The 26,504-nt window shown below is 41.9% G+C and overlaps 1 protein-coding gene across 1 annotated transcript in view; it reads left to right on the top strand.

Moving 5' to 3' along the window:
• Positions 1–26,504, top strand: part of LOC146776097 (borealin-2-like) — a 201,276-nt gene that overhangs the window by 65,613 nt on the left and 109,159 nt on the right. Inside the window, exons 4-5 of the mRNA XM_085636764.1 lie at positions 10,754–10,814; positions 10,896–10,984. Coding sequence (XP_085492890.1) covers positions 10,754–10,814; positions 10,896–10,984 — 150 coding nt within the window. The remainder of the gene's footprint in view (positions 1–10,753; positions 10,815–10,895; positions 10,985–26,504) is intronic.

Genomic DNA, 26,504 nt, shown 5'->3' with positions numbered 1-26,504 from the left:
AACGTATATGCCGAGTCCTCCGGTCCGTCTTCAATTGAATTGATCAGACTTGAATTGTCCGCTCTGAACTTTTAATCTAAATGACCTACTGTAACCTTTCCTACCTTTTACCAAAAGCATTAGGCAGTTACAACGGGGTTGCATAACCTACAAATGGATGTGGAATTCAGCCAGCTGTATCCACAGGTCGATTATGGAAGGAACAGTCGTAGCACAGAGTGCTGTTTACAGTGCCCCTTGGACTTGGGAGGTCAGTGATTGCTGGCCTCAAGGCTTATGGCAGCAGGCCTATAGCTTGAAGTCTGCTGCTTTGCTGGGTTTGCTTTAGGACCAGGCAGGCCAGTAGAACTGGATCTAGGGTGGATGGTAGACAATAAGTGGCGGTCCCTAAAACTGGGTGCTGGTGAGCCCCCCACCTACTACTTCAAATTGGCCACTGCCCACAACACCCCCCACAAAGAAATAGTAGTTTTTTTCGTTTGTAGGTTTCAGCAATAGGAAAAAGGAAAGCAACGCAATTTCATTAACGCAATTTGATTCAAAGAAAAACAAGCGTTTGTAATGCAGTAGTTCTGCAGTAGGCAAACTATTGGCATTGTAAATGACAATGCCTTTTATGTTTAAAATCCAGCACATAAATAATTGGCATTGTTATTTACAATCGTAATTGCTGAAACTCTTGCAAATGCGAGACTTACTGCATTGCAAATGTCACACATATACAAGCAGACACAGGCATACACACATGCACACACAGGCAGACACGCACACACTCATTAAAGAGTAAATAAACATGCCCACTTTAAATGGAAAAGTAAGAAAGTAGTCGCACGCAGGAAAATTAGTTTGGAGAGTGGTAACTTTTTGGAGCAGTATTGCGGTTTCCAAAGCACCAACCTCAAGCTGTCATAGAATGCACCAAGTTCTAAGGCGTTTTTAAGGATTAAGCCACCCTAGGGGTGGAAATCGACAGAACACATATTATTGGCTACGATTTTTGCTCTGGCTGATCTATTGATCCCCCAGGCCGGTGCTGGAGAGCCGACAATTTCTGAGATCCCACAATTTCTGAGAGCCCCATGGCTGCCTTTCATGACCCACTCGAGAAGAGAAAGTGTGGGCTGAGGTGTGTGACAGGCAAGGGACCTCTCTGAAATAGCTCGAAATCAAACGTCGCCGCAGCACGCCTAGCAAGCCGCCTCCATAACTGATTGTTGAGCATGATTTTTACATGATCCATCAAAATTCGAGCGAAATCACAGGCACCACACGGAGCATTCATTCGCAATTAGGAAACATGTAATGCACTTATAACACATTAGCACCCTTCTGGCACTCTGCTCCATCAAACCCATTTGACTCTGTGCATCAGGGCGTGCAGGCCTCTCTGTGAATTAGATACAAATGATCATCACACACAGCAGGATATTGCTTTGAATGAAAATGGTGCTGCGGTTTTACCCCTGGCCCTGTGCTGTAAAGAGAATTGTCCCGGCAGCTTCGAACGTGAAAGCGTGCACAGCTGGCTGAATGTAAACAAACCACGTCGTCGTGGCTAAAGTAGGACAAACTCCATAAAGAATATAGTGCTTACTGTGTAAGACCTGAAGTAAAAGAGCCAGTAGCCATGGGAGGATACAAATGACGACGTGACCGTTTTAAGGAGGGACTAACAAGCTTATTAAGGAATCAGACGCCAGCATTCATGAAGGACAAGGACACAAGCCAATTAAAAATAAAAAAAAATGGGCGGGATTTCTCCTCCGTGCTCTAGTACAACAAAATCCAACCTTTGTGTGGCTCAGAGAAATTGGTTGTTGGAATACCCAGACCTCTCTAACATCTGGCTGCTATTGTGAGGTATAAATAGAAGGCCATGCAAATAGTTTGGTGCAGCATGTTTAGAAAATGCCCTGCTGATTGTTTCCTCTTTTCTGTGTATGTCTCTTAAACCTCCTCTTTACAGACTGCTTTAGCTGCCTACCACAGCTCACATCAACACACAAAAATACAGAGAGTGGGATTTGGGTCAGCCGCCTTCAGAACATAGGCTCGTTTGAAATGACTTTCTTATCTTGAATTATGCCAGAGGAGTATTGTGCAGGTTTATATTTGAAAAGAGGACTGAGTTGCAATAGTAGACTCCTCATGGCACAGCTCCATGTTGTACGTGCAGAATCTCTGCCACTGCAGCTTTTCCACAGTGCAAATTCAAAATCACGTTCCCAAACAAATGTCCATAAAACATACACTATTTAAAGTGAGAGCGCAGGGGCGGCTCCTCTATTTGAGCGGAGGAGCGTCACCCCACAAGCCCAAGAGCTGAAAAATAAAAACGTTAATAAAGTTTATTTATTACAGTTTTATTTTTCAGGAACCTATCTGGAACAAAGTGTAAGGGCGGGGCAGCACTGCCGATTAACATCAGCAGGGAGCTGTGCTCTTTAAAATACGCATGTCTATTTGGCAGTCTTGAGACGGCCAGCCAGATATGCGCATTTTAAAGTTCTCTAACCTAGCTGTCTTAGACAGCTGGGTTAGAGAAAGTGCAGGCCTCCAGGGCTCCTAGGAGTGATGAGAACCTGCTCTATCCAATCCTGGCACTGCTTTCATTCTGTGAAAGCGGAGACAGGATTGGGTAGTACAGTTTCCTGCATCTGGAGCTCCCTCGAAGAGACCAGAGGGAGGAGGATGTCGCACTGAGGCGGTAAGTGAATTATTTTTTGTGTGCCCTCCATCTCCCACCCCACCACCCTCAGCATAAGCCAGCCGGCACTGGTGCAAGGTAGCAAGGCTTGCCACTTTGGTTTTTATACATTATACTAGATTGAGCATGGGCAGCTTTTTTGGCAGGCGATGGATCTAGTTATATGAGAAACTGAACCTGACCCGAGGCAACGTCTCAACAGATGGGCCTTCAACAAATAACTGTACTGATTAATTGTAAAAACTGACCTGACCGGATTCACATTAAACTGGGTGGTCTATGGCGTAACCGAACTCAGAACTTCGATGTCCTCGATAAACCTGAACCTGGTTACAAATTCATGCGTTTCTTCAAAATGTTTGCTGTTTACATCCCCTGCTCAGCACTGATGTATGCATTGGCTATTTCTTTAGTGCAAACTTAGCCAAAAAGCAGCGGAGCACTGTGCATGGTCAAAGGCAAGTTTAAAGTTGGAGATTAATAGAAGAGGATGCTTCTGGTAGATACGTGTGCCTCGCTGCCATTCATGAGATGTGGTTGATTTTGTTGCATCCACTTATTGTTGTACATAGTATTTTCAAGACTTTGACACTTCTGGCCTATGGAACTGCACCATGTGGCACTGGAGTTGTTCATTCTTATTTATTGGATGTTTATTCGGAGGAACATTTTAAAAACAAGACCAAAAAACACAAACTGGCATGGACAGCTATCAGAAAAGACAATACAAACCCCACTCTTAGTGAAATGTATTTGGGAACAGAACAGAATCCTGATCAACATAAACTGTTTTTGAGCACTTCTGTGTGGAAAAAATACATTTTCAAATATTTTTATCAAGTGCAAAAGTAGACTGCAGTTTAACTCTTTCCCTACTTTCCCAGTGACAGATATTGATTTACTCAGAATGAAATGGGTTAACGGTTTGGTCAAGCATGAAAAGCCTATATTTGAACTCTGTTCCCTAGGTTCCACAGCTGACAATATAGTAATTATCCCTGCTCAGTCAAGCCAATGCCATTCAAATATTACTTTAATCTGTGCTTGAAGAATGCCATGTAAGCACGCCTCCCACCCAACTTCAACCTCTCCATCCTAAACAAGGACACACTTAAAGCGAAGTTACTTTTATAGTCGTAAAACAATGTCCGTTGTTGTTCCCGTTTTGGGAGTTCTTACTTCTTGGTAATATTCTGGAGTACCTTTTATCTCAGATCTTAAATTGGGAGTGTCTTTATAAATATTTATACAATGGAGGCAATGGCACCAATGTATTAATGGTTAGGTCAGAGTATGCATAGAAAATATTTTTTTGATTTCTTAATACCTTTGGTAGTGTTGGACAAAAAACTTGGGAGAGGTACACCATGGCTACACACTGCCTAGGCATCAGCCATTTTAACACAAAAGTTGGGTGCAGTTCCCTTGGAGAGGGGAGAACGTGCTCAAGGGTGGATCTGAAGAACTGATCAGAAGGACCCGCTTCATCATTGGGCACTCCTTGTTGAGTCGGTCTACAATGCTAGACAGGCCCTTCAGTGGGGGCCATTTAGCAGAGCTCTTTTAATGGAGCTGTACGGTGAATAAAAAGGAGAGGGTATTGGCGTAGGGTTGTGCTCAAATGATGAGTCTAAGGGAGGCCAAAGAAGGATTTAATATAATGACCCAATAAAAACAGAGGGCACATCTGTCACAATAATGCACTGAGATAGCTCAAATGTTCAACATATTTCATGCCTAGGTGCCAGGAGGGTCAGTGGCATTTCTTCAGGACCAGGTGACTGTACCCATTCTACTATGGATTGGAATCAAGACACATTTGCAGGTAATCTGATGGTCGGCAGAGGAGGGTAGGTCCTGGCAAACATACCGTGTTAGACCTGGCCCTTTGTAATCCATTTGGAGGACCTCAAAGTTGAAAGTGGGTGGTGTAAAATTCCCAGGTGGTGTGGAGGTACCCTTTCCAGGACTGTGCATCATGCACACCATACAGTACTTCACTAAATGTGCACTTGTTTTTGAAATGTTATCATTCTGCCATAGAGGGTCTAACAACTTGCAAATACCCTTAGCACTAATATGGGTTGAGCCATCGTAACTACAGGAAGAACACATGCATCTGGCAACATCCAATCTCTGCTTTCCTGACTTATCAATCCAACATCCCTCATCATTCAATTGAGCTGTACTTTCCTGCCACACTGCTCACTCTTCTATTGTGGCTTCGCTTTGTATCTCTTTTACATTTTCAAGTGTGCCTTCAAAAATGGCAACTTCAGGCACCGCCTGCGACAAACATTCTTTTCGTTTTAGTCCGAGCCATTTCCTTAGTGGTCTGATCTACAAAAGCATTTCCCCTACCCTTGACTATGGCCAATTTCTTAGGAAGTGTCGGAGCAGACAAAAGCCTCAATATAAGATGCCCAGCCTGTATTTTGGTACCATGTGAGGTAAGAAACCCCCTTTCAGCCCAGAGTCACCCAAAATTGTGCGCAACGCGAAGGCGTACTGGCTGTCTATATAATTATTGACAACCAGTCCATCACTCAATTCTCAAGCTCGTATAAGGGCAGCAAGCTCAGCAGCTTGACCCGACTGATAAGGGACTCGAGACGTCTCTACTACTGTATGCAATGTGATGATAGCATAAGCAGCAGTTGTAGTGCCATCTGGAAATTTAAAACAAGAGCCATCGACATATAATTCCCCTTGCAAGTCCGATAATGGAATGTCAGTCAAGTCTACACGTCCTTTCTTCTCTTCTTCCGTCCAGAAGATACAATCATGTTTGTCCACTTCATCACTCTCAGAAGGGAGGGGCAGTAACGTGGCTGGATTCAGTGGCACATATTTTGATCGTTATATGTTTAGAAAATAATGTCAATTCATACCCAGTAAGACGCGCACTGGTGAGGTGCTGTGTCTTTGTATTATTCAAAAGTGTATCCACAGCATGGGGTACCATGACTGTGAGACCATTGTCCAGTACGAGTCCAGCCGATTGACTGTCCGAGCTGACCTCGACCGCTCTTAGACAATTCAGGAGGGCTCTCGCGACTGGATCAAGGACAGCAGAGAAATAAGCACATGGTCGTTGCTTATCCCCAAATTTCTGTGTTCGAACAGAAAGCGCGCAAGCAGCCATCTCATGGAAATACAACACAAACGGTTTGCCATAATTAGGTGTGCCGAATACTTGAGGCGAACATAGTGCAGTTTTCAATTGCTCAAAAGACTGCTGACATTCCGGCGTCCAAGGCAAAGGCTCATGCACTTCTTTAGTTGTTCATGCAAGCAAGGGTTTGATTAGTAAGGAGTAGTTGGGTATCTACTGCCGACAGTAGGAAGTGATACCTATAAAAGCACGCACATCTTTCAGAGTGTGGAACGGACATTGTAACAATAGTGCTAATATGCTCAGGGGTCAATCTCGTACCCTCCTTCGACAGTAGGTCACCTCCTGTCGACAATACTGAAATTTAGAAAGCGAAACTTTGTTCATGCTAAGCCAAATGCAACAATAATTTAACAGTACTATTTTACAATCCTGCTCGGTATCTGAAGCAATAAGAAGCCCGTCAACATACTGCACCAGGAAGCAAAAGGGAATCCAACTGACTCTTCAAGGCCTGACTATAAATACTTGGACTCTCAGTATAACCCTGAGGAACTCGACAGAACCTAAAGCGTCTGGCAGCCAGCATAAACCCAAACAAATACCTGCTATCTGGTTGAATAGGAATACTGAAAAATGAATTATTCAGATCAGTAACAGAGAAGAATTTAGCAGTGGAAGGAATCCTAGTCAAAGGTGTGGTGATGTAAGGGACCACCGGAAACTGAGGAACCACTATTTTGTTAACCTCTCGCAAATTAATCACAAAATGGTAAACATTTTCATGATCATCAGGGGAACCTGAGGGTGTCCTTTTAAGAATGGGAAGAATGGGGCTTTTACAAATATTGGCAGTCGTCTCCTCAACCACTCCCTTCTTAATCAACTCCTGGATAATTTTCAATAGAACTCGCTCTCCTGCCTGTGGTATTTTACACTGAGGGATACAAGGCAGAATAGCATTGTCTATGACCTGTATCGAAATCGGTGGTATGTGCAACAGCCCCACATCTGTATCACCTGTCACTCACATAGTAGGTGGTACATCAGAAAATTCAACAGGGAGAGGTGCATCCTTAGACAAACACTGTTTAGCACCAACCACATCTGGGCCCATTGTCAAACACCCGCCGGAGAACAATAAATTGTAGTGTGCAATTTTTTCAATGAGCCAAAACCTATCAAATTCTCACTACAATTGGATGTCAGCAAAAATGGTGAATCCACAGTAAAGGGACCAATAGTTAATGTAAGGGGTCTTGAAATGGGGCTCACAACCGGTACACCAGAGAAACCTACCGAAACATTATTATGGCCAGACAGAGCTGCCCCAAGGACCAAATTTTGAGAAACAACTTTTTGCCACACCTGTATCCACCAAAAATTCCTTAGTCAGACCTTGCAGTTCCGCTGTTACATAGCGACCACTCTGGTCTACAAGTATTGGAACAGGTCCCCCACTCAGTCCCTGGCTGTCCTAGCTGTAAGACATTTCTGTAACTTCCTCCATGCCATAATCATCATGATAGTACTGCCCGTCCCGATGGTCATAAAGTAATTATTATCAGAACGACCACGTGAGGCTGCAAAGTTCTGACCCCTATTAACCCCACCAGCTTCACGACCCCATCCACGGGAACCTCGTCCTCAGGGACCGCCACCTTCTGCAAAAGCACAGGGCACTCTCTACGCCAGTGACCCCTCCTCCTTACAATACACACACTGATTCGGCCCCAAAGGCATCGTGTTTGGCAGCTTACTAGTGTGTGGAAGCTGTTGGGCAGAAGCGCCATGTCCTCTACCAGTTCCCCATACGCTTGCTGCAACAACACCTTCATTTTTAAGTTCTCATTCTTTTTATCTGTCTTGTCTTTCTCTTCCTGATCACGATGTTCATAGTATTGAGCCATATTCAAAATAACAGAGGGGGAAGAGGTAGTCCAAGTACTTTCAGACGACTTTAAATGAGCTGATATTTCAGTGAGTAAGTTTGAAACAAATCTGTTCATAAGCAACCGAACTCCTCCCTCAATAAACAAATCCTGTCCAATATAGTACAAAAATGTATCTTCAAACGTGGTAAAAAAAAAATCTGAGACACTCCTCTTCCTTTTGTTTACAAGCTGACAACTTCTCCCAACTTACCTTCTTTGGCGGAACAAGAGAATGCATACAAGTAATAATGCAACCGGGCAAGGCAAATATCCCAGCCTGAGGCTTATCACCTGGCTTCCTTTCCCAATCCCGTCCTTTAATCACATCCCATGTACCCCCTAACTCCCCGACATGATCCTGTGTGGGCACCTTTCTCCAAATATTAACCAGAACTAGAAAACCCCAAAAACTATTCAATATCAGCAAGAGTCCTTACAGTGGAGGAGGCGGCTTCAGTCAGTTCTTTATAGTAAGTAGTAGGATTCTTTCTAGGTTCAGGCAAATGAGTCTTAAGGTACATAATCTCACTTTTTTCCCATGGAGTATAAACTCACTGTTCTTGGAATCTGGCTGCAACACTTGGTCTAGGGACATTGCCACGCCCATCTGTTAACTCCGGTATCTCCGGGTGGTATATAGGGTGAACCTCTCGCATTGGAAACTGAGATACCGTGGTAGGACTCTTCTCATGCAACCGGCCCCTATAAGCAACCAATGTTTCCACACCCGCGAAAACTTGGCCAGGCTCCATATCGCTAACATACACCCCATCTTTTAATATCAAATAAATCTGTGACGCGTCATCCTCAAATTGCTGTTGCCAAAGGCCAATCAACGTACAAGACATGTTAAAGAGCATGAGCTGTACAAAAGGCTCATAATCTCTCATTACTTTCCAAAAATCTTCAACATTATAAGTAGGATTACGAGCCCACTGCGCAGCCTGATTAGCCACTACCATCTGTGCCTTCCCACCCACTCCAAATCGACTGCGGGCCGATACGCCCCCCCCAACATTGTCAAAGACCTATCCTCAACTTCACGAACAGGCGTTGCACTACTCATATATGTCGGGGGATGTAAAACTAAAGTGGGAGAAGTGATAGAAGTAACGGGCACAATAGTTGCTGACTGTTGCGCTGCGGGAGTGAGAGCAGGAGACTAGGATGCTGAAACAATAGGTGTGGCAGGAGTACTAACAGTCACCGTTGCCACGGACGACGAAGACACCGAAAGAGGGGAGGAGGAGCCGAATCCACAGCCATCGAGTTAACACAGATGCAGGGACAGTAGAAACTGCTGTAACAGGCGGCTGTGATGGCTATGGAATAGTAGGATATATCCTCCGCAGAGCATTTGGAGTTGGGGTCGGGTATCTAATAATACTTCCACAAAAGTATAATTTTCTTCTTGGCCATTTAAGACCTCTAAATTTGCAACTGAAGCCCTCTATCTGCACATTCAATCCTGCCTCCTGTTTGTCCCTATCATATGCTACAGCTTTCTGGGTTAATGTCTGCATTCTCCCTTTCCGCGTATCCTTTTCTGCCTTCTGTCATCTTTGTTCAGCTGCTTTCTGCCATGTCCTAAGAGAATCAAACACTGACTGCCTACTTCATTTCTTAAACAACTGTTCCTGAAAAAACTCTATCTTTTGTTCATCAAGAGTGCCCGTCAACTGCCACTGTGAGGCCCCTCTTCTGAATTTATACACTGCCCAAGAGCGGGCAGCCACGCTGTTTGTGCAGCACAAGAGGCTCTATCAGTGCACAGGTAATGCTGCGGCCTACAGGTACGACTGGGCCATCCCAGTATAGAGAGAATGGTACATAGAGCACAAGGGCGCAGTTTTATGAGTTAAGGGGAAGTGGGACTCTGGGGTTAGGGTACTAGTTTGTTTCCCCCACATTTTCAGCACCGTCACAGGAAGACCAACAGGGATGTTTCAGGTGTACCCTAACCTGTGAAGTTTCATGGGAGTTATGATGTTCATGACGTGCAACTTATGAGTGTTTACTTTGGTGCACTACAGGTATTCACCTTATGGCAAAGTGACTTACAGCCTATGAGTGGTTACTTTTATGACACTCCCTGCGATGTTAGGAATAATGTTTTCGTGATGATTTTCATTACGTGTGCACCTTAGAAATACCCACTTCAGTGCACTATTGCACTGTGAAAGTTATGACAATTGCCAGTGGCAAAGTGAGATCTGTGCTTGTGGCCTAATCTGATGCAAAGTGATTTATGAGTTTCTGCATCCTAATGACAAGTGCCTAATGGCACAGTGTTTTATGTAAATGCAGTCTTAGGTGATTTATGTGCACCTTTATGACACACCTAGTGGCACAGTGAATTTTGTTGTCTAAATGTGTTTCACGTGCTATGCAGTGATTTATAATCTAAGGCGCTTTTATGTGTATATGATACAAAGGCTATTTTTATATAACCTTGCGTGCAGTCTCTTTTGTAGTGTGCCTAGTGTCTCTGGTATGTATGTGTGTGTTGTACAAACGCTTTACACATTGCCTCTGGGATAAGCCTGACTGCTCTGCCAAGCTACCAAGGGGGTAAGCATGGGTTATCTTGGGTGTGTAACTCCCTTAGCCTGATTAGAGTGGTGGGTTCTGCCTGGCTTGGGTGTCTACCCTAGCCAACCAGAAACCCCATTTCTAACGCACCGCATGGTTCATTTGGATTCCTTCAGCAAGGCTCGGCCATCTGCCTTCCCTAGGGTTGGATCTTCCTCCTTGCACCACAGCAGATGCAGGTGAACACTACCTGCAAGTATCTCTTGGTTTCAATCAGTAGTCCCCTGTACTTCCTTCACCTACCACTAGGGGAGGAACTGGCGAGCTGGGCATGCATGCAGAAGATGGATTGCTTCATGGCCCTAAAGCTGCATGAATTCAAATTGAGCCGCCTTGTTCCATAATATTGTATAGTAAAATGATATCTATGATATTTCCTAATCAATATTCTTATATCCTTTCTAGAATGCTCTTTCCCTTGATGATACTCTAGAACCAAAAATTGTGCGAAAGAATAGCAAAAAAGGTAAGGTTCAGGAGTGAAGAATAATGGTAGAGATGGAGCGAATATTGTGGTTCATACTTTTTTTTTTTTAACGTTCTTCAGGTAAAGGGAACCCTCTTGCTGAAATCCAAGAAACTGAACGGAAAACCCGAGCTACATCAAGTGTTGCAAAGAACAAGACTGTCCAAAAGGTAAGGCGTTGATGGAATAGTTTTATTGAAGTACAGATATCAAATGACCTCATTCTAAAATTATTCCATGCTCTTTAACTATTAAGAAATCTGCCACAAAACAAACTCTAAGGCTTACATTCAACTAAATTTTATTTGCCAATTTGTTGGACTGTGGGCTGTTCAGATTAACGGCTGCTCCGAACTCTGCACTCTGTCAATTTACAAGCCTTAGTGTGCCCTTATTTTGAGTCATCCAACTCTTGCTCTACCTGTTAATCTTTCTAAGTATTCTTCAATTAGTAAGTCTCTTCCAGCTTGGTTTATAGCGGTCTAACGGATAAAACAAAAAAAGAAAATTCCCCTTCTCTGCAACACTTTTCATTCAAATGGAACCTTTCTTCTAAATGTTTTGACAATGTTGTGTCCAAGGCAGCTAACTTAAGAAACTGTAACACTCCAGCTTCCTACTCTAACTAGCATTCACTCTTTGTTGGACTGCATAATTTAATCCCAAGTAACCCAGCCAAACCTGATGCATAAATCAGTAACTACTTGAGATTTTCACCTCAATACCCAAGGATTTTACTTTTCTGTATTTGCTTCTTTGTACAGTGATATTAGAAACCTTGGTACAGGATGACTGTTTAAAGCCAGGTACGGTGACATAGTACAGGTAGAATAAATTAGTTCTCAATTTAGGGTGGGATTAACATTGTAGCAGTTCAGATGAAAGAAGCCTCCTGCAACAAGGGAGACATTTAGGTTTTTTGAGTGATGGATGCAGTTTCAATGATCTCTCTAAATGTGATGTTTGTGGTCCCTCTCAAAAGCGTAGGTTGAAGTCTGTCAGAAATATAGCAGAAGAGAATTCCTTATCTGGGACACAGTTGGAGAAGGATTGTTTGAGGGTGGAGGTCTTTCTGAATTTGTGTCCCCGGTTTGGACAGGACCCTACTTTCTGAGGGTCTGTTTGTACTGGAGATCTGAAATTTGAGACCTGGTTGCATTTCCAGGTGGTTGCTTTGTAATTGATGCATGCAGATTTGTATGCAGACCAATGTTCCACGAGGAGCCTTCCTAGGGATGGAAGAACAATTGCGATAACCTTGAATAAGCTCTGTGATGTCTTCTGATCTTCAGTGTGGTAGAGAATACACGTGTTTGACACTGCTCGATGTAGCAGTCTTTCTCTGCCATTGTGATCTCATTGCCAGACATGTTGTGTAAGATAGCCAGCTTTGCTAATGTTTTCAAAGCATTGCAGCAGGAGTTGTTCATGGATTTCCTTATTTTGGACGAATAGGTGACGAGGTTTGGGCAGGACAATAGGACTACTGGGGTTCAGTTTAGCAAAGCACACTTCCAGCACAGCGAGTTAGGATATAGCCCTAGTTAGGGTTTGTTTCCCACTTGCACATGAACAGAATGTGAAACTGTGCTCCTCCTTTTTCATACTTAAGTGTTTTTCAGACCAATCCTCTGTCAATCTAGATTGAAAGATGGACTTAGCAGGGGAGGCATAAACCTTTTGCAGTCTGTTTATAAACCTGATTTTATTCAGACGTGCCAAGCCACACATGCAGAAAGAGAACCAATAGTGACCAAGACTGCGCAGTGTGAAAGACATGCTGTGATGTTGTTTCCCAGCCGAACTTAATGTATCTCTAGGAGGGTAAAAGATATATTTGCGGAGGTGGAAGTGGGCAGATTGTTCCTTGAAGCCCTGAGAGGAAGATATTGACATTATGCGAGGATGGACTTTTGCTGTTTCTTTAGCGAGGCAGGAGAATTGCTGTTTCTGGGCCAAACCCTATTCTATAGAATATTGCTCTTTTGTGTGGCGTTTGTCCTTTGTCTCTACGCTGTTCCTTTTCTTCCTTTCTGTGGCTTGAGAGCTACTTCATAGTTTTTCTATGCAATTCTTGTGTTATTTCTTTTCAAGAAATATCCTTTGTAAGCAGCTATGTATGTTGTGGACATAGGGTAGTAGGTGAGCTGATGGCGCTTTACCATATTCTGATGGTTTGATAAGTAAAACATGTTTAACCTTCAAGGAGTAGGTGCTCAATGTTTTTTCTGAAGATCAAGCCGCTGAATGGATATTGTTGCTAAATAACAGGGCGCCAATTCTTGTTTCCATCTCAAGTCTTTTTCTTCCACCAGCTGGCGCTTGCTTTAGATCTTTCATGCAGGTTCCTTTCTATTTCTGCTTTCCACCTTTGTCACTATCTCCCTCTGTTTCCTTAATTCCCTTTTTCTGTCTTATTTTCTCTTTCTCTGAATCACCTTCTTTTGATGAAGAGTAAGGCCCAGTCCCCCAAAAGGAGTGATTTGTGCTAGTGTTCCCAGGTAGAGGGCACCAATTAAGCGCTGTTTCCAAAATTGTAGAGGGAAAGGAGAGGTCTGTGATGGGCCTGTAGTTGTCATCACATCTGAGATTAACATTTAGTTTCTTGAAAAGGGGGTTAACATGTCCTGTCTCGAGTGAGCGAATCTAGGAGAGGTCCCTGGTTCAGGGAGGATTTTATGATTTAGAGCCTTGGAAGACTGCATTCAATGGAAGTGAATGGAGATGGAGGCTGATGAGAAGTTGATGGTTTGATATCTTTGTAGATCTCCTTAACCACCAGCAAATTCTATCATTCTTGTTTTAAAGTAATAAGACGCTCTAAATACCTAGAGCCAAACCTTAACAAACATTTACTAAATCTTTTGTTATTTTTAAATTTGGCATTTCATAAATTTAAACTACTGATGATTCAGTAGGCGCAAGTAAGTTGTAGGTGCTCTAGGTAAAAACGTTTTACATAAATTGTTAATGCCCTCCTAGATTGGTACCATATATTACATTCTTTAATTGTAAGAGCTATTGGATAGAAATGAATTCCTCTTGGAATATTTAGTAGGCTAAGTATTATTGCACCACTGCATGTTGAAATAAAGTCTTCAATGGTACTGTTTTTATTGCATTAATAACTCCTTGCATTTTATCTACTTTGTGATGTCCTACAATGTGCAATTCTTAAACACGGACCACATCTAGTAACTTGAGTTTTAAAAGTGAAGTTTTTTTTTGTTTCCAATCCATTTTCCATATAACTAGCAACCTGAACCCCTTACATGGTTCTGAGATCTAGCAACGAAATGAGTAAGATAGCTTGGTTAGGGTGTCTTCTTGAGAGCTGTCCACTGCTAGAATATGAAATAAAAAGGGGGAATGCCTTATGAGCTTGGGAAGGGCGACCTATTTACTAACCCTGAGAACATTTGTAGGAGAGACCTGTGTTGGGTGAAGGAGAACTTTTTAAAAAAAAACGGTGGTTGGACAGGTAACAAGTGGAGCTGAGGAACACCAGCGTACGTAGGCATTCTTTACTGAAAACTGCCATCAACTGAGCCTTACCTTTCCTGGTTTAAAAAGCAGCCATGATCGTGTTTTAATGACAAGGTTTCGCTTGGACCTTCATCATCTTCTAGCCCACCCACGTGGGGTGCACAGGGGCCAGAGCCTTTCTCCATGTAGCTGCGACGGGAAGTCTCCACAGGATATGATGCATTTTCTTTTAATGTTCGGCAGTTTTTATGAGGTTCCAAGAAAGTCCTTCCTTACTCCTAGTTTTAAAAAGGCAAATTTTAGGCATTGTAATTTTATGGTCTATTTATATAGATCAAATAAAGTTTGCGATGATGATGAAATAAACGGCGGTGGTGAAAAAACAGTTTGGTTCACCTTCCACTGAACTGGGCAAGACGTGGATTTAGTCTTGTCCCAGTGTTTTATGTAAGCTTTTATAGTGATATTATCTGTTCAAATAAAAATCAAGGCACCACTACCCGACAGCTCAGGACATTCAGCTTCTCTAGTTATTTTCCATTTGTTCAAATGGCCATGTAGACCATCGGTTAGACATGACTCAAAGATTGGTTCTCTGGCAGTTACTGTAACCACCATGAAGGAGACAGGAGTGGTGCTTCTTGTCAGATTGAATGGCACTGTTCAACAGTCATTTCCTTCTTTTTTAACTATTTTGATACAGGCCCTTCATTAATGAAGTGGACCGGAACTTGAAAGAATGCATGACAGACACTTGTGGAGAGACTGAACTCCTGTCATAACTAGAATTGCTTTTAACCCAGCGGTTATGATTGTGCTACCCCTGTTCTTTTGCTAGATGAGACCTCTACCTCTGAGACCTGTATTCTAGAGCCAAACTGTGCCTGGGTTGATGTGGAAAGTGTCATAGTTGTTTTGAGGGTCCCGACCTGGTGTAATTTGGGAGTTCCTTTACTTACAGAGAGAGTTGTCTGGCTATATCCTGGTCTGTCTTTCAGTTTGGTGTAGGTTTACTGCCCTGCTTTTGCTGTAAAGAATACGTTCGAATAGACAGCACATCGGTTAAGATTTTTGGTGATGATTGTAGCACCATAAACTGATACCAGTGTCCTTGTGTAGTTACCTACAGAAACCTCTTGAACAGTAGACATTGGCATGCGTACCTGAATATTTAGTGATATTTGTTTTGTCTACAGTTCACTGCATGCTTTTGCAAACTGTTCAATATCCTTTTGTGACCATTGTGGGGAATTAACAAATAGGACTATAGAAATTTTGCCTCAGTAAAGAGCAGTGGCGACCGCCACAAACAAAGGGTGATGGTGGAGGACGGATAGAGGGAGTGGGGTGGGGGATATCACGAGTAATATGTGAAAAATAAAAAGAACCTACCTGAAGCTGCTGGCCTCCTCTCGCATCACGCCTCCTTCCTGCTCCCAATATAAAGCAATGGGGTAGCCCAGTCTAGTGCAGAACCTGGGGATTACTAATGTATGTGAAACAGTGGTTCTGCCACTCTTAAAAATCAAATGAACATTTTCACAATTGTATCTTTCCAAAAGGATGAGAACGACCACCAAATGAAAGAGAAAAAGAAAGACCTTTTATCCAAACCAAACAACGCAAAACTCGCGTCTTGTATTCAATGATATTTATCTGTTTTTTGAAAAGTCAGTGTGAACTCATTACGTTACATATATCTACATACAGACAGATAAGTTCTTTTGGGCTAACATTTAGGACTACAAAGTGCACATACATTTAAATATTTACATGTCACAAAACTTTACACATAATACATGGACATACATAGAAAAATTATATTTAAACACAGTGCGAAATGAAGATATTAACTCAGTAAGCGATTAAATAATTAGTTTGATGTCCTGGGTGATTTTCAACACTTGATAATAAAGCGTTGACCTTTCGACCCCTGAAAAAACGCTGTATTTTAAACTCCTTCGTGGGGTCTTCCTCTGGACTAACAGGGAGGTCTGTGTGTAGCCTGTGTAGGAAAAACAAATTGGAGGGGGGGAATATAAAGATATATTGCGGAGTTTGGATGGAAAAATTTAAGTGGAGAGATCAGATGTCCCTGCATCCTTTGGGGGCGATTTTCACCCTTGGAGGCACTACAGTCTCAATCCCGTGCCGTTAATGATATGCCGTTACGATGCTTGACCATCACTATTGAGGCCATTAGCGGCCTTCTCTCACCTTGAAAATATAAATTCCTCTTCTTTAAGCAGAGCGGCGGGCAGCCCTCGTCCTCTGTGATCCTTTCGTAAAGACAGTGGATACTTCAACAGGTCGATTTTAAATACAGAGCGTGCTTGTGTTAATGAGCACGTTTATGACGTTACTGCCATCTGGTGGGGATCGACTAAAAAGTAAAAGACTAAAAAAGTCTAAGGGGCTAGGACAAGTTACTTATACGTGAAAAACAGGTCCATTGCGACAAGTATATTGTTCAGTAGCTTGCCAGTTGACCTTATCGGTCACACGAACCAAACGTGTCATTACCAATAATGTGAGAGGAGTGAAATTGATTACGATGCTTGGCCCAATTTTTGTAAAAAAGGGGGTTCAATTACAGTAATGTGCGACTGATGCAGCGTATTTGAATACACATAACGTGATATATCGCGTGTTGTATATGTATGCACGTAGATGTATTTGCCAACTCGAACACATCGGGTTTGTGAAAGATATTATTCATGACGAAAGATATGTAAAAGAAAATTTGTTATAGATACACCACTTTGTGATTCGTCCTGTGCGATGTGAATTGAAGCAACACGGACTTGTTACTAACACTCTACGATGTTAAAAGCGTAGGTAATTCCACAGATAATAAATCTCCTTGTGAGAATGTGGCAAATGTGTAGCACATCTTTACGTTATGGCTAACTCGACCCATAACCAATGTTTTGTAATTAACCGCAGAGATGGTAAATCTCCTGCAAGATGTATAGGTTTTATAACATCTAAACGTTATTATTAACAAATGTGCTCATGCATAAATTCAGGTGGAAAAGATTTAAGCTGTAGCTCCATAAACCTAGCTCTACGTAAAGGAGTCATAAAATACCATTGTGATTAGATGTTAAATCACTATTCATTATTCATTGGAGACTCGAAACAGGTTCCCATTAACAATCAGGTAAATATTGAATTGCTATACATTATTCATTGGAGACTGAAAACAGGTTCATATTAACAATCAAAATTAGCATATAATCCTCGAGACCACATTTATGGTGGGCAGCGACCTATTGGTTGACGTACTATGTAATATCATTATTGTGTAACCACACAGTGGTTTCTGTACATAATTGAAACCATACATGTTGAACTGTCGCTAATCAGCTTGTATTATGGAAAAATAGATCTCCGTTAAATGCACATTTACTCATTGTTAATCAAGCCTGATATTTCCTGCCAGGGTCAATGTTACTTCGAACGTTCCTATGTCTAGTCAGAAATGCGTGCTACCTAACATGTCCTTATTGGGTGCGGGTATCAATTAATTAATTTGAGACCTACTAATTCATAATACTAAGCAGAGATATTTGTCTGGAGATCTCCTCCTGTTTATTCAAACCTCCATTGTCCGAGTCAAGCAAGTGAATCCATTTACATTCACGTAGGTTCATGATGGCGGATGTAGAACCCCCTCTGGGATTTGTTGTTATCTTTTCTAGAACCCACCACTCAATGTCATTGCTTGTATGAGTCTCTTCACTATAGTGTTCAACAAGTGGTGCACCCTGAACCTTTCAGCGGATGCGAGAACAAAGCTGCAGGATGCGTGTCTTGCCCTTCTGTTTTGTCTGTCCTACATACACTCTTTAACATGGGCGTCTTATTAGATAGATTACGTCTTGTGTGTTACAGTTTGTGTGATGGTGCAGTTGATATTGTTTTCCACTGTGGGCAAACTCTTTTTGTTCCACAGTGAGTTCACAAGCCTTACAGCATCCACATTTGTAATGCCCCTGTAAAGGTGGCAACATCAGGAGCGAACGAGTGTCCAGTATTGCTTCCTCTTTGAGGTAGGAACTCACAACATAGTCCTTGATATTCTTCCCTCTTTTAAATGCAAACAGTGGTTTGTCTAAGCGACCTATCTCTTGGGATACCAGGTGCCAATTCCTGTTTATGATTGACTTGATTTCATTGCTCCTATTACTAAAGGTGGAGACACATACAATCCGATCTTTGTCTATATTTTTATCAGGTTTGATTTCGAGTAGCACGTCACGATGACAGTACCATGCTCTTTTTCTGCATCTTTTGAGAAGGCTTTGTGGGTATCCTCGTTCCTGTAGTCAATGCAAAAGGGAATCAGATTCCTTAAAGAAATCAGCCCTGCGTGAACAGTTCCTGCGAATCCGCAGGAACTGGCCGTAGGGCAGGTTATCTCGCAGGTTCCTCGGGCGGCTACTTCTGTATCCCAAGAGTGTGTTCCTTTCTAAAGGTTTCCTATACAGAGTTGTATAGAGCTCATTGTTCTCACTCTGTATTGTTAAGTCTAGAAAATTGACTTTCTCAATGCTGTAATTCATAGTCATTTTAATGTCATCTGATCTCCCATTTGAGCCAGATGCAAAATTCCTCTAAGGTAGATGCGTCACCTGTCCAAATCAGGAGGACATTGTCGATATACCTCTTCCACAGAGTGAGGTTCTCTGTGAAAGGGTTATCGACGATGTAGATGTTTTTTTTTTTCTCGTAACTGTCCATGTATATATTGGCTATATCTGGAACGAATCCAGCTCCCATGGGAACTTCCTTTATCTGAAAAAAGAACTCTTTCTGAAAGATGAAGAATTTTTTTGTCATTGCTATTTCTAATAAAGAAATAATAAAGGTAGTAGGTACTCTGTGTGGTCTGTCTCTACGTTCAAGTGCCTCATATGCTACGTCTAGAGCTTCTCTCTGTGGGATGCTCGTATAAAACGAGGCCACATCCATGGTTGCTAGTATCTGTCTTTCTTTATCATAAGCATGTCCCTCGATCCAGTTGATCACTTCCATCGTGTCCCGGATGTATGATCGAGTCCTGGAAACCCAAGGCTGTAGAAAAATATCCACATACCGACAAAGGGGTTCCAGGACTGACCCATACCCGGACACAATGGGTCTACCTGGTGGTTTATCTTTGTTTTTATGAACCTGAGGAAGGGTGTAAATAGTGGGGATCCTAGGTTCTTTTTGATTGAGGTAGCCATATTCAAGCTGGCTTAGATAACCCTCTTCTAGTCCATATGCAGTTAATGTCTGTATCAGTTTAGAAACCTCCTTAGTGGAGTCACCCTTGATTTTCTGGTAGTTATCGGCCACTTGTAATTGTGCCAATATTTCGGTAACATAGTCCTCTTTGTCCTGGATCACAATAGATCCACCCTTATCAGCTGGTTTCACTACCATGTTCATGTTACTTCTTAGTGTATCTAAACTCAGCCTCTCATCTTTACTGATGTTGTGTTTGATATACTTTTTTTTGTCATGTAGTTTGAGGACATCTTGTAGTACTACTTGCTCGAAAGCAAGAATTTTGTTTGACATCAGATGTGTAGGGGGTGAGAAAGTTGAAGGAGTACGCAATGGAGTGGCAGTACATCTATCCATAATAATGGGGCTAGCATGTTTATAAAAGTAATGTTTCAAACGTATTTTTCGAAAGAAACTGTATAGGTCTATTTTGGTCCCAAAGCTGTTGCTAGGTGCACTTGGCACATAGCTTAGACCTTTAGAAAGAACCAACAGTTCGGTGGGGGAAAGGGAGTGTCTGGATAGATTGATCACTGGGTTAGTGTGTTCACTCAATGCATTAGAACCGGCTACATTAATTACCAGCGGTATGTTTGCCTCCTGGTCTGGATCTCTCCATGTATCTGAGGGTAGAATCTCACCGATCTCCTGCCTCTACCTCGGCCCCTGTTCCACCCCCTGTTGTTCTGCCCCCTGTCTTGGCCCCGGTTGTGTGTCCATTCCTGTGGTGGGCCCCCACCCCTGTGTGTTGTCAATCTGAGGTCCCCTAAAAAAGGACCTGATGTTAAATCGGGTTAAGTGGTCTCTTGTTGAGGTTGACCCTGGTAGCCAGTACCCGCGCTGGACTGTTGACTGCTACCTGAGGGTCCACTGTTGTCGTAGTAGTTATCAGACCCACTTGAGTAAGAAGACTCTAAGAAAGTCTTGTATTTGCGACTCCCTTGTCTACCTCGGTTTAGGTAGTGACCCTGAAAATCTTGTTGGTAATACTCCTCTGCAGTGTAGGGATAGGTGATTTTCTTATCATATGTGCGTAGATATTTAACTAGTTTATCTAGTTTTCTGTTTAATGTGACTGTATTGAACTCTGCAAGTCTTATCTAATCTTTCATGTGCTTCTTTCCCATTAGTAAGTGCCCTATCTTCCACAATTTCCTTTCTCACATCCTCTATCTCTTTCATCAATTTTTTCATGTATTCAAGGGCCGTTTCCACTCCAAGCACCATCCAGTGCATGGAGCAGTTATTTGCCACAAAACTGAAGTTCTCACGGAACTTGGAGGGCTCTATAAATATTGCAGGCTCATTTCTTACCTGTAATCCTAAATGATAATATTTGCCTGAAGATATTTAGTTAACAGATGACCATGTAGCCTCGTTCTGATGAGTTTTTTCTCTAATCTTTCAAGTCTGGTCAATTTTTCATTTAATGTATTATCTATTGGTGTTATTGCTATTCCTAAAAAGGATGTCTCTTCTTGCCCTTGTATAAGTCTGGCAATGTATTCTTCACTATATGCAAGGGTGTCTGACATTGCACGTTAATTTATAACAAATATTGAGAGAAAACCCTCGCAGACGAGCGAGAAAGTTAATTTTCTAGACTTAACAATACAGAGTGAGAACAATGAGCTCTATACAACTTTGTATAGGAAACCTTTAGAAAGGAACACACTCTTGGGATACAGAAGTAGCCACCCGAGGAACCTGCGAGATAACCTGCCCTACGGCCAGTTCCTGCGGATTCGCAGGAACTGTTCACGCAGGGCTGATTTCTTTAAGGAATCTGATTCCCTTTTGCATTGACTACAGGAACGAGGATACCCACAAAGCCTTCTCAAAAGATCCAGAAAAAGAGCATGGTACTGTCATCGTGACGTGCTACTCGAAATCAAACCTGATAAAAATATAGACAAAGATCGGATTGTATGTGTCTCCACCTTTAGTAATAGGAGCAATGAAATCAAGTCAATAATAAACCGGAATTGGCACCTGGTATCCCAAGAGATAGGTCGCTTAGACAAACCACTGTTTTCATTTAAAAGAGGGAAGAATATCAAGGACTATCTTGTGAGTTCCTACTTCAAAGAGGAAGCAATACCGGACACTCGTTCGCTCCTGATGTTGCCACCTTTACAGGGGCATTACAAATGTGGATGCTGTAAGGCTTGTGAACTCACTGTGGAACAAAAAGAGTTTGCCCACAGTGGAAAACAATATCAACTGCACCATCACACAAACTGTAACACACAAGACGTAATCTATCTAATAAGACGCCCATGTTAAAGAGTGTATGCAGGACCGACAAAACAGAAGGTCAAGACACGCATCCTGCAGCATTGTTCTCGCATCCGCTGCAAGATTCAGGGTGCACCACTTGTTGAAAAGAGAATCGTACAAGCAATGACATTGAGTGGTGGGTGCTAGAAAAGATAACACCAAACTCCAGAGGGGGTTCTACATCCGCCATCACGAACCTACGTGAATGTAAATGGATTCACTTGCTTGACTCGGTCAATGGAGGTTTGAATGAACTGGAGGAGATCTCCAGACAAATATCTCTGCTTAGTATTACGAACTAGTAGGTCTCAAATTAATGAATTGATACCCGCACCCAATAAGGACATGTTAGGTAGAACGCTTTTCTGACTAGACATAGGAACGTTCGAAGTAACATTGACCCTGGCAGGAAATATCAGGCTTGATTAACAATGAGTAAATGTGCATTTAACGGAGATCTATTTTTCCATAATACAAGCTGATTAGCGACAGTTCAACATGTATGGTTTCAATTATGTACAGAAACCACTGTGTGGTTACACAATAATGATATTACATAGTACGTCAACCAATAGGTCGCTGCCCACCATAAATGTGGTCTCGAGGGTTATATGCTAATTTTGATTGTTAATATGAACCCGTTTTCAGTCTCCAATGAATAATGTATAGTGATTTAACATCTAATCACAATCGTATTTTATGACTCATTTACATAGAGCTAAGTTTATGGAGCTACAGCTTAAATCTTTTCCACCTGAATTTATGCATGAGCACATTTGTTAATAATAACGTGTAGATGTTATAAAACCTATTCATCTTGCAGGAGATTTACCATCTCTGCAGTTAATTACAAAACATTGGTTATAAGTCGAGTTAGCCATAACGTAAAAATGTGCTACACATTTGCCACATTCTCACAAGGAGATATATTATCTGTGGAATTACCTACGCTTTTACCTGTCGTAGAGTGTTAGTAACGAGTCCGAGTTGCTTGAATTCACATCGCACAGGACAAATCACAAAGTGGTGTATCTATAACAAATTTTTTAAAACATTTTTTACATATCTTTCATCATGGAATAATATCTTTCCAAAACCTGATGTGTTCGAGTTGGCAAATAAATTTACGTGCATACATATACAACACACAATATATCACGTTATGTGTATTCAATTACGCTGCATCAGTCGCACCTTACTGTAATTGGCCCCCTTTTTTACAACAATTGGGCCAAGCATCGTAATCAATTACACTCCTCTCACATTATTGGTAATGACACGTTTGGTTCGTGTGACCGATAAAGTCTATATTCAACTGGCAAGGTACTGAACAATATACTTGTCGCAATGGACCTGTTTTTCACGTATAAGTAACTTGTCCTAGCCCCTTAGACTTTTTTAGTCTTTTACTTTTTAGTCGATCCCCACCAGATGGCAGTAACGTCATAAACGTGCTCATTAACACGAGCACGCTCTGTATTTAAATCGAGCTGTTGAAGTATCCACTGTCTTTACGAAAGGATCACCGAGGACGAGGGCTGCCCGTCACTCTGCTTAAAGAAAAGGAATTTATATTTTCAAGGTGAGAGAACGCCGCTAATGGCCTCAAAAGTGATGGCAATAAGGGAAGATTTTTCCTTTTACCAACGTCCACAGAGTTCTGATCGTTATTTATGCATTTTTACTCTGCAGTTTCCAGAGGAGACTTTGAGCCTTTCATGTAAATAAAAAGGCCCAGGGAAGAGAGGCAAATCCCCCAGTGCCACCATCGAAGCTTTTAATCAGAGTTCCACATGGAGCCCTGTGCGCCTGACGCCGGAGGTTAGTGGTGCTCTTGTCTTTATTAGTAGGTACCGGAGTACAGTACAAGGAAGTTTTGATAGGTTGTAATTACAGCCTTCCCCTTTCTTTATTTAACAGGAATGGGTTTTCCTTGAAGTAAGCATATCATTAACAGCACGTGATTGAGACTGTAGTGCCTCCAAGGGTGAAAATCTCCCCCAAAGGTGAGCAGGGACATCTGATCTCTCCACTTAAATTTTTCATCCAAACTCCGCAATATATCTTAATATTCCCCCCCCCCCAATTTGTTTTTTCTACACAGACTACACACAGACCTCCCTGTTAGTCCCGAGGAAGACCCCTCTAAGACGTTTATAATACTGCATTTTTTCAGGGGTCGAAACATCAACGCTTTATTATCAAGTGTTGAAAATCACCCAGGACATCAAACTAACGATTTAATCGCTTACTGGGTTGATATCTTCATTTCGTTTAAATATCATTTTTCTATGTATGTCCATGTATTATGTGTAAAGTTTTCAATGTATGTGCACTTTGTAGTCCTAAATGATAGCCCAAAAGAACTTTTTTGTGTGTATGTAGATATATGTAACGTAATGAGTTCACACTGACTTTTCAAAAAACAGATAAATATCATTGAATACAAGACGCAAGTTTTGCGTTGTTTGGTTTGGATAAAAGGTCTTTCTTTTTCTCTTTCATTTGGTGGTCGTTCTCATCCTTTTGGAAGGATACAATTGTGAAAATGTTCATTTGATTTTTTAAGAGTGGCAGAACCAAGTGAGAATTTAGCTTGGGAAACGTATGTGCTTCTTGTCTTCCTTTCCATACATTATTTTCATAACCGAACGATCTCTACAAATTGCATTTTTACATCAAGAAGCCTCTTGGTGGACAGAGGTATGTTTTTTTTTGTTTCACGTTTGCAGGACCTGCTAATTCTTCCTGGTGCATTGTGTGAATATGGCTAATGAGGAGCTTCCTTAAGCTACAAATCTCATTATGTCACTTTATTTTTTTAAATCTGTTTAAGAAGTGATGGTGCCCCTTGGTGCAAATTCTGTTTCTAGAATTTGTTTGATGCAAACAAATGGAAGATCATAGACGACCCATCCGTTTTCTCATTGGGTCAATGTGCTTCTAGCTTTGTTTGAATAGACCTGCTTTCTAAAATTGTTTATACCATTTGCTGCTATCACAGAGAAATTCTCAAAAGGAAAATTGTCATGCTTGTGGATTCCATGGCAGTGGTACAATGAGACTTTCTACAACACTTCACTTGAAGTATAGCATTTGTTTTGGCAGAGAAGTAAACTACTTACCAGTACAGTATTAGCAATAGTATTTATCTTGATAATTGATTTCGTATTGAAATTTAGAAGCAAATAGCAGAATAAATGCATACCCTGTCAATGGAAGTATAAATGGAATCTCCTGTGTTTAGGGGCAGCAGGACGTCCTACTCAATTACCATGATATCCTTAGCAGACGTGAACAGTTTTAAATGTAGCCCCTTTATACTCTTCTGGCTGCATGTCTAGTAGCTGGATCAGAAAGCAGATTGTAGTTGACTGTGACGCTGCTGCATACAGGATTAAATCAAAAGTGGTTAGACCTATGGTGTGGCACAGGAGAGTATGTCCTACCCGACAGTGGATGCAGATGGAATATCCTCATGTGGTGTCCCCAGTATGTAACCTTCCTAAAGTGCCGCCTTCTGAAGTTTTGGCAGCTTAGAAATTGTACACCCAGCCACCTTTCTCTCAAATCTCAAATTGATACACCCACTTTCCTTTGTGTGCCAATCTCTTTGTAGTGTTGATTGCATTCCCTTTATGGTGATAATTCATCTAAGATACCTGAGGTTTGGGGCGGAAATACACAAGTCTATAGGTAAGGCCTACTCAGATGTTTCAGAGCTGGTCTGTTTCTATGTAAATCTCCATTTGGGATTAAACTCATATTGGCCCTTCTGATTAATTTGCTCGTACAGAGGAGAACAGAGTAATGAGTTGAGGGTGACACCTGAATTATCTTTTGTTGCTTATGCTAGGTCCCCTAGGCTACCCTAGGTCCCTGTAAATTGTACAACTTGAATCACCTCCCCAAATTTGGCAAAATCGAGGACACTGTTGAAGAGCATCGGCAGCAGAATCTATAGTAGAAGGGTAGAACCTGTGAGACTGTACCCATTGAAGGGGTAGCACAGTGGTATCATCCATATGAAATTCACTCAGTCTTTTTTAATTCTAACCCTTTGCTTCCATGTATGAGATGCCTGTAGAGTACTATATATCTGTGGGTGCCTGCATGAGCTAACCAGAGCCCCTGGATAGGTGAATGGCGTGAATGGTAAAATATAATGTATATTCCACATTTATGAGTGCCTCAATGTGGTTTTCTGCTTCGTTCATGAGTGTCCAGGTTCTGTCTTGGACTTGCGAGCCTGCGCATACAGAATCTATGCTTGTTTCCAGTCCAGGGAGGACCTGGCTTGGCACTTTGGGCTGGACTGTTCCCATGAGGCACAGGGTCAAGACAGATTTGCATATGGCTAGGTTCAAACTGGATTGGCATGGTGAGCAAAAAAAGATAAATTTAGGCCCAGATCTCTGTACTAGGGTGAATGTATGACATTGTTCTGCATTCTGTCCATCAACTGTTGTTTTTGCATACAGAATCTACTACATCTATCTGGTGTACCTCTGCAGTTATCCAGATGATAATGGCTGGCAGGTGTTCTTATAATGTCCGAGTGATCTGTAACTGTGGCATCATCGGTCTCTGACTTGTATCTTCTTGTGCATCCTACATAGTTCATGTAGTGGTGCTGTCTCTGAGGCA

The sequence above is a fragment of the Triturus cristatus genome, chromosome 12, assembly GCF_964204655.1.
Source record: "Triturus cristatus chromosome 12, aTriCri1.1, whole genome shotgun sequence".
Lineage (NCBI taxonomy): Eukaryota > Metazoa > Chordata > Amphibia > Caudata > Salamandridae > Triturus > Triturus cristatus.
The sequence above is the reverse complement of the archived record's forward strand: the minus strand, read 5'-3'. Positions and strand labels throughout refer to the sequence as shown.